We start from the raw sequence: 11,454 nt of genomic DNA, 5'->3' as shown, positions 1-11,454 counted from the left end.
AAAAAAAATCGTATTTGGCAAAAAAACATTAAAATTTTTAACAAGAATTTTTTGTCAGCACAAAACATTCAAGAAAATTCAAATTTTGGGAAATTTCTACACTATTGTGCAAAAAAAGAATTTTATGATATTATAGGAACTATTCCTATAATATTATGGGAACCATTCCTATAATGGTATGGGAACCATTCCTATATCATTATGGGAACCATTCCCATAATGGTATGGGAACTATTCGCATACTATTATGGGGATGGTTCCCATAATATATGGGAACCATTCCTATAGTAGTATAGGTACTATTCCCATACCATTATGGGAACCATTCCCATAATGCATTGGAAAACTTCCCATAATTTTCTTTCCGTGTAGTGCAAGTTTTCAGTCAATTTGTTCGATCAATCAAGATCTTCTTACTTCTGTAGAGTGTTTTAAAACCTTCAAACAAGAGACTATTAGCATAGAGAATGTTCGAAATCAATATAACATTTATTAAATTATTGTCATTTATTAAAAAGCAGTTCATAATATTCAAGAAACATTATAAATTCGCGATAAAAGTAAAAATGAATAGTAACAATCAATAATATTGTTATTAATGCATTTTAATTCGTCGCACAGTAATAGCAGCCGAGAAACCGCTTCTATTTAGAGATTCATCAGGAATAAATCTGAGAAACATAAATCGTCCTAGCGAAGATATTGTCAAATTTTCGTGTTTCCCGCAATAAGTTCCAATAAGCGGTGCTCTATAATTATCACCGTCACGTACCTCCAAGTAATCATATTTATTACAATTTGGACTTTCTTCAATATCGAAGTCATAAAACTCTAGTGATATACTGTGATCCTCGGGGGCAGTAATATACCAATAGCACTCTTTATTTGCTACATATGGTCCCGGATAATTTGGCGACTCCAAGTAAAATGTTTCATTAGTTCCAACATAAAAATGTTTACCGCACATGGCCTCATATTCTATTATAAAATCAACGGAATTTTTTTTGTACTTCGTGTTAACCAATAAAATTTTTAAAATATTAGTATTAGCTACAATAGTAGTTTCAATTTTTCCGCAATAACGAGCTGTAAATAATTCACATTTGATCATAAATAATTATAAATAAGCTTAACATAATACTATACTTTATATAGTCGTCCCGATGAAAGCTTGGGATTTTTTTCTACCACGATTTCTTCCCCCACCCTTCAAAAGTTGGTTTGGCACATGCGCACATTTAATGACGCATGCGCCCATTCTAATATTGTAGTGGTGGGGGAAGAAACTGGTGGGAAAAAAATCCTAAGTTTTCATCGGGACAACTATAACTTTGAAGTATAACGCACCTATGACATCATCGTTTTCCCGGTTATTTCGAATTTCCAGATAATCCGTTAAACAGCTAGAGCTTTCCGGAATACCCATTAATTTGATTGAAAGTTTTATTTTGTGACCTTCAGCTGCTCTGATTGTCCATTCGCAGCGTGTAAGATTTTGTTGTGAATGTCTCGGTTCAGTTGGTGGACTGAAAGTTCCTTTAGGATGCGAAAAAGTTCCACCGCACTCTGGAAATCCATCACGAGAAATAATAAAAAATACTAATAAATGAATAATCGAGTCTAAATGAATGGACTTAAAAATGAATGATTAGACGATACAAAAATACTCTCTTAATTTGAATCAGTGGAATTCCACCGGTTCGCCAGTGAAATCTCACTGGTTTACCAGTAAAACTCACTGATTCGACCAGTGGTCTTGGTGGCAGTTTAATCCCACTTTGGTTACTCAGTGAACTTCACTGGTGAACCAGTGAATTTTAATGACGGGCGTAATAGTCACTGATTTATCCGTGAGAATTTCCACTGATTCACCAGTGAGTTTCACTGATTCAACAGTAAGCTGATATAACTTTCATCATAACCCAACTTATACATATAGGGCATGATTATTCACGTAAAATGAATAAATTGAAACATATTTACTACCCAGGTAGGAATCGCCAAGGCTGATTATAGACCGAGCCTTGGCCCTGTTGTCACTTGCCAAGCTTCGGCAGCTGACCATTGGCTCAAGCCTCGGTCAGGGCTTGGCCCAATGGTTTGATTACGTTAAGCCAAGTCTTGGCAGCTAACCATTGGCCCAAAGATCAAACTTTTTTTAAATTATATTTATTAATTTGAATAATAATATTTCAAATCGAGCATTGGGTGAGCCTTAGGTTTTTCGTTCTCAGAGGCTTGGACTAGCCTTCATTTTTTATCTAAATGAGACTTTCGAACCTGTTTCCGAGAAAAAAAAAAATTTCGTTGTTTTTTGGATCAGTCTATTATTTAGGCAAATTTACTATATACAACTTTCATTACATTAACCGTATTATAATTATTCAAAATAATGTGGAAAAAATTAACTGCACTCGAACTTTCTTCGAAATTTTACAAATATAATGGTCGATTAAATTATAAAAATTATCAAGGCTTCGAGAATAGCTTAAATTAAAAACATAATATAATTTATGTAAAATAGAAAATGCAATAATACACTGTAAAAAATCCGGAGTGAATCCGGAGGGAATTGGGAGTGAAATAAGATCCGATTTCACTCCGGATTCACTCCGCCACTCAGAGTTCCGAAGTTTTAAAAAAAATCACTCCGCATGCGGAGTGAATTGGGAGTTTTTTTTTAGCGGAGTAATTGCGGAGTGACGCCGATTTTATTTCACTCCCAATTCACTCCGGTCCGGAGTTTTAATACTTAAATAAATTTATATTAATTTATATGAAACTGCTAAACAATGTGTGTGTGAGTGTGTGTTTGCGTGCATGTGTGTGTTTGGGTGTGTGCAGGTGTTTGTATGCGTGTGTGCAAATTTGTGCGTGTGTGCAAATGTGTGCGTGTGTGCAAATTTATGCGTGTGTGCAAATGTATGCGTGTGTACAGATGTGTACGTGTGTTCGAATGTGTGCGTGTATGCAAATATGTGCGTGCGTGTGTGTGCGAGTGCGCGTGTGGGCCTAAATATGTATGTGCGTATGTGTGTGCATATCAGCTGATCAATAATGTAATACGCGAATTTTTACTTCGATTTTATTGAGTGGAGTTATTTTTTATTAATAATATTTACAAGACTTCGCTCCGGAGTGAATTTCACTCCGGAGGGATTAAATTAATAAAAAATTATTTACTCCGCGAAAACTCTCCTGCGGAGTGAATTTCACTCCGAGGGGAGTGAATAATTAAGAATTCATTCACTCCGGACTTAATCCGCATTCACTCCGCGAATTTTTTATAGTGTAGAGTCACAATTTAACTTGAAAAGTATTAATTAATTCAATCGAAAATAATAAACAAACATCAGGTTATATATAATTTTCTATAACCGGTATAATTAATCATGGGTCGCTGTTGACAACGGATACTCGAGGTACTTAAATTTTGCACGGGTTTGAATCAGTGAACCCAATACTCACTGGTTTACCAATGAGCAACTTTGAATCTCACTGATTCACCAGTGACTTTTAACTCACTGAATGAACCAGTGGATTCCTCACGGATTCAAATTAAGAGAGTAAATGATACATACCGGGACAATGATACAGAAGATTTGTTGTCACAACATCACCTCGGCTCAGATCATAATCTCCACCGAGTACCGGCCATTTACCGTTAACTTTTTTCAACGGTTTCATTGTGGCCAAAAAAAAATATTTCGCTGAAACAGTGCCATCATAGTGCATTATAGAACTATAATCATATGGTTGTCCCAGAGTGGTTGATTCGTTTTTCGGTATTTTCTCGAAATTAATTTTGTCACCTGTTGATTTTTATAAAATAATTATCGATGCAATGGTATATAGGAAATCTAAACTTGTAGCTTTTGGGAATAACTTGCGAATACGTGTACCTGACATAATATTAGCTGTAAAAATTTTCACATATTCATCACGATCTGAACGCGAGTGCTCATGAAATAGTCCAATTGTATGTCCCAACTCATGAAGAAGAGTATAATAATCCATACAATCATCGTTCAAACTAATAAATTGATTTTGTTTCATGAATTTGCCTACAACCGAACAACACCTACACACAAAAAAAAAATTCTCGACTGAAGGTAAATATTCTTGATTCAAGAAAATTTTTTTGGAGACCTAAATTTTCTCAGATAAAGTAGAAATCTTTTCCAACCAAGACGAATTCTCTTGACTCAAGAAAATCTTGACTTGGTTCCCGAAAACGTTAGTCTTCAAAAATATTTTCTTGACTCAAGATATCTTTTTTTTCTGTGTACACAAATGATTTATTAATATTATATTTATTATAATCAACTAAATTACTTTTATGGCAGTAGTTGTGTAATAAGTATAAAGATTACAGTGCAAGAAATTAGCGATGAGATGAGTCTAAAAAATAATTCTTAGAATTCTAATTAACCCTTCGTCACTCGCTCAATGAGCGCGGCGCCGCCTTTTTTACAATTATGCAATTTTCTCATAATTACGGTGACGGATGACGTCGAAAAAATTAGAATGCTTGAATTAGACATTCTAAAAGAATTTCTAGCATTAGCCGCTCCTAAGAAATAAATTATTTTGTTAAAAAAAAATATTTTCATGCGAAAGAAATTGAAAAGCGGCGCGACGCCGCCCAGTGCGAGTTAGTAACCGGTAAATGTCCGCCGCGCGCTGCTGCCAACTTGTGTGTGGTAATATTCTCTTGTACGATATAGATATATAAATATTTAGGTTTGACATTTAGGTATTCTCTCTTAATAGAGATACATTTTTTATTAATAATTAAGAATAATTCTACGCGTAATAAGTATTTTGTCACAAACAAAAATATGTTATTTAAATATTAATTATTATATTTACAAATATATATTTATATTATATGTAATTTGTGTATAATATTCAAGAAGAATTTCGAGGTTATAACCACAACAGGTAATTGAATTTTTTTTTGTTTTTAATTAATTTTGAGTTAAAATAATGAAAAAATTCTAGTAACAATAGAAGCATTATTAATAATTATAGAATTAATAATATTAACAATAATAATAATAATAATAACAATAAATAATTTATTAAAATACATTTGAGTAATAATTTTATGAGCAAGCGATTTTTTTAATAAAATTGTTGTTAAAAAAAATTTAATTTTAATTGAAACGGAGTAATTCCTAATAAAAAAAATGAAAAACAAAATGGAAAATCTATCTTTTATTTTTTAATCTCGATAAATTAATTATTAAAAAAAATTTCATTTAGATTATTTTTTATATAGATTTAGCAATCTGAAAAATGTGGCAACAGCGCTCGATTTAACACGGCGGCGCAGCGCTCACCGCGCGAGTGACGAAGGATGAAAAAGTGATGCGGGTGACGAAGGGTTAAAGCGCATTGATTTTCACATTAGTGACGGTGTTTTAATTGTTGATTATGTATATAATTTTATAATTTATTACTCAAGTCAATATTTTTTCTATTTGAGAAATATTAGATGTTTACTTTACCCGCATTGTTCTTTAGTGATAAGTGTATAATCTTCATGCACGTCTTTGATTCTTGGAACAAATTGAATACACGTCGATCTCTCCCAGAGTTGCATAGCTTGCTTTATCAATTGATACTGTGCTCCAGTGAAAACTTTATCAAATTCATATGGAATAATACCCCCATCCCAAAGTCTATCCTTTCTGTTTACCGCAAGAGATCTACGTTCCTTGTTTGTCGTTTGGTTTTTTTTAAATTCGCTCATATCATCAAGTACTTCAAGCTCACCTATACTGTCAGATATTAGGTACGAATCTAGCGGAGATATGATTGAAAAACAAATTTTAAGTAGAAAAATGTATAAAATATATTCCATTATTTTTTTTTCTACTTTAGTTAATTGAAAGAATAAACTACTTTGAGGCAGAAATGACTATTGAAACAGCATGAAAATAATTTACTAATTACAACTGTACTCTATTTCGACACTAACTAATAGAATTTTGTAAATTTAATTGATTTTTTATAGCCTCGGGAAATTCGGTTCCGTATTCGGTTTTATCATTTTAGATTAATTATAATTTTAATGCGCATGCCCGAGTCGAAATCTGAAATGTGGTTTTAGCCTAAATAGCCTCAATTCTTTTGTTAACAGGCTTGCCGCTCACAGTTGAACTGTAATTATGATCTCCATGCCCTCAAAGTAGCATTGGGAAGGTAAAATCATACTTCTAAAGTGATTTTAGAACTGTATTTTATCCTTCATAGCCTAAAATTTTGATTTAAGACTATACTTGTTGGACTTATAAATTTTTCGACTTTTGTCACTCGATTGAATTTTTCTAAGTCCAAAAAATATTATTTTGGACTTAGAAAAATTCAATCGAGTGACAAAAGTTGAAAAATTTATAAGTCCAAAATAAAATTGTAAAATTATTCTGGACGTGAAAATTTTTCGACTCTTGTAAATCCATTGAATTTTTTTAAGTCTGAAATTTTTTCTCGTTTATGTTTATTTAAACCTGACAGCTTTGAAATTTCAATGAGGTATTTATAGATGTTAATTCTGATCCAAAATCATCCTATGTAAACTCAGAAATAACTAACACAACTGGCACAAAATACAATAATACTTATAACGATATTTATAATCAGTACTACGATCCGTATTGTGAACCAATATCCCAGAGAGGAAAGTACCACGGGCCCAAGCTTGGCCCAGACTTGGCCCAACTTTGTAGAACCTTGGGCCAGGCTTGTAAGCCAGTCTTTGCCCAGCTTTGGTAGAAGCCTGGGATGATAATCTCGGGCCAAGCCTGGTTGCCAGACCTGGCCCATGCTTGGTTACTAGACCTGGCCCATGCTTGGTTGCCAGACCTGGCCCAGGCTTCCAGGAAACGAATAAATTTAATTAAAAAAAATTTATTATTATTAACCTCGTAGAATTCATGATCATTAACGTTTTAATTATTTAAGGGAGGTAAATGATGTGAAAAAAACTCGGTGGAAATTCTGCTGGACTCTAGGCGCGAACTGCCGTCCTTCTGATTACTGGGTCCGAACGGTAGCTACTGGACGACCCTACTAACGTTGAACTGGTACATTTATATGATCTACTTGTATAAACCATGGGTATATCCAAGTTGGGTAATCCTACCTTGGCCCAAGCCCGGGTAATCATTGTAACGGCCAAGGCTAGGTTACCCAGTCTTGGCCCAAGTCTGGCTTGCCATTGGACGGCCAAGGCTAGGTTACCCAGTCCTGGCCCAAGCCTGGGCTAATATAGGTGTGCCAAAGCTAGGTTCCCCAGTGCTGGGCCAAGTAGGGGCCCGTTGTTCAACTCTGGCAACTCCTGTATGGGTATGCGATCAGCCATCTTATCAGTGTTTGTAATATTAAAAATTGTTAAACCAAAAATTATTTATGTATTGGATTACTAACTAAATCAGTCTCAACAATAAAGACATTTTTATTATTTAAGGGATGAAAAATCAATAAATACAATATTTTCAATGATAAATTTTTGGGTTGCTTTTGATTTCATTAATTTTATATTATCTAGATTATAATTTATACTTGGATCGTTATTGATATTTATATAGCTAATACTAGCGCCAAAAATTCCCTGACTAGAAAAAAAATTTCTTTGATAAATTAAAGTGATAGGCAATTATTTCGATTCCGAAATCAATTATTTTTATTTTTTGCATGCGTCATTGTTTTCACTTATTTTATGGATACTGTAAATTAATCTATAAATATTTGTAATGTTTTTGATTTAAAAATTCGCGCCTATGGCAGCCATTTTAATCTTATATTAAATACCCCCTTCGCCCCTTTGTTCCCCTTATCTACCAACGAACATCCGATAACGATCTTGTTTACCATTAAAAAGTAAGTTTTGGAGGGTATTTTACATTCCTGCCGACTGTAAATTTACCCTACATTTGGTAAAAGCGGACAAAACTCCCAAAGTTAGGTCAAATTTACAGTTCTGCTCAATAGCATGCCTTATTGCTCGAATGTGATTTTACCCTCATATACCTATAATTTCAGCCTCAATAATCTAACTTAGACTATGGAGGTCAAATCAACACTTCAAATTTTGACTCGGGTAGTTGAAAGCTGAACTTGCAACCGCTAATGAGGAAATTGAACACCCACGCCGAATGGGACCAGTTGCAACAGCAGATTGCAGAATGCAGATGTGACAATCATTCAGTCCTGAAAGAACATTACTTCAACAAATTCTAGTCATGTACCGGTGCCATCATCTAGTTATCGAGAAACGTCACTTTTACATGCTTTCATTTGACAGAACAACTTTCATTCGACAAACATAATGTAACACATGAAGATGCCGAATAAATAAAACATTTTTTTTCTTTTTTCTACATGCAAATTTTTTAATAACTATCATTAAAGTAACTCATTGAAGGCCTAATTGACAAATTATTCAACGAAACCGAAAAAGCAAACAGCAAAGTCGGATATGCAATATATTATATGTATTTACTTATACACGATTAAATGGTTACGTCTCTCGATCATGAGAAGTAGTTATCTGTTCAAGCAGAACGAATATAACAATCAAATTGTATTCAGTTATGGCTTATAATAACTCTGAAATAAGTTTCTTGCCACAGACGCGGCTTTTATTAAACGCGATCTCGCGGCGAGCGCCGAACTACTCCAGCGACTGCTGCTAGGCTTTGGTTACTTCCTCTCCCTCCATAGCCTCTCGGCTGAAAAGAAAAGTCCGTATTAATTTGAATATCCATGGGTTTTTGCAACGTTTTCTTACGTATTTTGGGACAAGGATCACAAAAATCTAGTCTATTTTGTACAAAAGTAGTGCAAACGATTGTTAATTACAATTTAAATTGTTTAAATCATTATAAAGTCCGAACCGTTGATTCAACGGTGAAGTTTATTTAAAAAAATATTTCAGTCCACTACCTTGACCTTGGCTCTCATAAGTATTCCCTATAAACTAAAATTGCTCAAACTTACCATTCTACTGTTTTACAAAATTCAATTTTATTGACAATTGTCATTTAAGTGTCCATTCCATGAACTGTTCTTCCGTTGGTTATGTCAGTTTCTATATTATATCTTCAGTCAATAGAACCGAAAATTCTCCCAACACTCTGTTGCTACAACTGATTCCAACTACTGACTATTTTTTATCTAAATAGCTACTACCATAGAGATGTCATTTCTTTCGCCAAAAAATGACCGTAGTACAAGTTTTTAGTCAATTTGTTCGTTCAATCAAAATCTTCTTATTTCTGTAGAGTGTTTTTTCTTTCGGTCTATATTATATATATAACATAATGTTACAATTTTAATATTAATGTTATTAAATTTTTATTTTGACAGCTATCAATCAACCTTAAATCTCCATTACTTAAATAATATTCAAAGGTTTCGGCAGAAATTTAAAAGTATAAATCGATGTCGATTTATTTATGGATATTTATAAGTTTATAGATAAAAAGATTTGATTATATCTATCTAATGAATTCTATTGTAATTTATGTACAAAACCAAATTCATTTTCTTTAATTATAAGTGTATAGCTGACTAGAGGACCAGACTACCATCAAGCGTTTACCAGAGATAAAAGAAAAAAGGGGAGGGTGGGGCAGAGCGGCCCTCCTAAGCCAATTATTACTTTTTGTTGTGTTTCAACCATAATTTCCCTATACTTTTGTCCTATTTCGAACAAATTTATGGACATTTTGCCTAAATTCTGAAAAAAAAAAAAATTTTTTTATGTGGGGCAGAGTGGCCTCCCTCAAAACAATGATTAAAAAAATTTTTTTTTCGTTTTTTTTTTTTTTAATTGTTTTCATCATTAAGAATGTATTTCTTTCTCTTGACAACTATTTTTGGTTTTACATTACTCGAAAAAAAATTTTTAAGGTGTAATAAATTGTTCACTCTCGATTGCCTTAATTACTAATTGTTATTTAATAAAAAAAAAAAAAACAATTCTATAGTTTTACTTAATTTCAAAAATTTACCAACTAAAAAAAAAAATTTTATTTTTATAAATTTTTAGTGTCCAAATTTGCCTCGTACATAGAGAGACGGCCGAAAAATATGAAAAAATAATTTTTTCGGAAGTTTCGGCTGGCCCATTTTGCCCCAGTTGTTATGCGTAGGGCTAGAAATGTGGAATTATAAATGTTTTTTTTTTGACGATAAAAATATGAAAAAATCACTTTTTTGAAATTTTGGGTTTGTTCATTTTGCCTCAAATGTCATGCGTAGGGGTAAAATGCGCAATGTTTAAACATATCGGATTCACAGTAATTAGTCGAAAAAAAAAAAATTTTTTTTTTATCAAAATTTCAGGGGGGCCGCTCTGCCCCACCCTCCCCTACTAACTTTTAATAATTCTGAAAACAATTTCTATTTTTTGTAACATTGAACTATTTTCATATGCTCTCTAAAACTAAATTAGTGAAAAACCACTAATTACTTGTGAATATTCACTAATCTAAATAGTCCAAAGTATACGACTATGAATTAGTGACTATTCACTTTTTGAATTAGTGAAAAAAAACAACATATAGAATTAGTGAGAATTTCACTGATTGAATTAGTCAAAAATGTACTAATTCACTTGTTGACGAGGATTTATTTGGAAAAATATTGTATCGTTGCTAATAATATTGTATCAAAATATTATTATTATTATTATTATTTGTAATTGATTATAAAATTTTTTTAGCAACTTGATCGACTAAATTAACAATTAAAATTATTTTCGTATGGTAAATATTTATATCATAATTATACTCATAACCTGATTCTATTGTCAATGATGGTTTTGATTAAGGTTCGGTAAAAAAAGTTGGAGTAAAAATATAAAGCTATTAAAAAATAACAAGATGTATTATTTAGCAACTAAATTAGGTTTTATTTAATTAACTTACCTTAATTACTACTGTTCAGTTGTATTTAAAAATTATCGTAATTAATTTTGCCCTGAATTTGATAATTCTATGACAGAATAAAAAGTCCTTAAGCGAGGCACCACTAGTAATCATTGTAGAATCCGGGGAATCACTAATGAATTAGTGAATCTAATTCAAAATCACTAATTTTGTAGTGAATTTTAAGATTACTATTTCAATTAGTGAAATTTTCACTTATTTAGTTTTAGAGAGTGAATAAATAAATATTGATTTTTTCCAAGCGAAAACTTAACGAAGCTGTATTGTAATTAATATATGATAAGTGAAAATTACAATCTAGATAGTAATAATTGAAATAAAAAGCTAATTCTCTTCAAATCATCGTAATTTTTTTTATGGATTGTTATTTTTTGTTTGAGATAACAAATTTTTCGTTGTGATTATAATCATTATTTAATTTTGACTTGCATTTTTCTCCGTGTAACGTTCCAAAAAAGTTATATTCGAAGTTCTAATCTGTCTTATGTTCAGA

General features: G+C 32.2%; 1 protein-coding gene across 3 annotated transcripts; it reads right to left on the bottom strand.

Moving 5' to 3' along the window:
* Nucleotides 1–510: 510 nt before the first annotated feature.
* LOC130672842 (protein tolkin-like) lies at nt 511–11,191 on the bottom strand. Of its 3 annotated transcripts, none has more exons than XM_057477604.1 (7): nt 10,941–11,191; nt 8,510–8,738; nt 5,514–5,808; nt 3,903–4,081; nt 3,582–3,812; nt 1,348–1,566; nt 511–1,086 (listed from the first exon to the last, which is right to left on the bottom strand). In XM_057477604.1, exons 3-7 carry the CDS (start codon nt 5,756–5,758, stop codon nt 596–598), a joined length of 1,365 nt encoding a protein of 454 aa, XP_057333587.1. In that variant the 5' UTR covers nt 5,759–5,808; nt 8,510–8,738; nt 10,941–11,191; the 3' UTR covers nt 511–595. The 3 variants fall into 3 exon arrangements, with proteins under 3 accessions (XP_057333587.1, XP_057333588.1, XP_057333585.1); XM_057477605.1 differs by lacking the exon at nt 10,941–11,191 and adding an exon at nt 9,007–9,427; XM_057477602.1 differs by lacking the exons at nt 8,510–8,738; nt 10,941–11,191 and having other exon boundaries at nt 5,514–6,288.
* Between the last annotated feature and the right edge of the window lie 263 nt (nt 11,192–11,454).

Source organism: Microplitis mediator, chromosome 8, assembly GCF_029852145.1.
Source record: "Microplitis mediator isolate UGA2020A chromosome 8, iyMicMedi2.1, whole genome shotgun sequence".
In the NCBI taxonomy this organism is placed as follows: Eukaryota; Metazoa; Arthropoda; class Insecta; order Hymenoptera; family Braconidae; genus Microplitis; species Microplitis mediator.
This window is presented reverse-complemented; position numbering and strand designations above follow the sequence as displayed.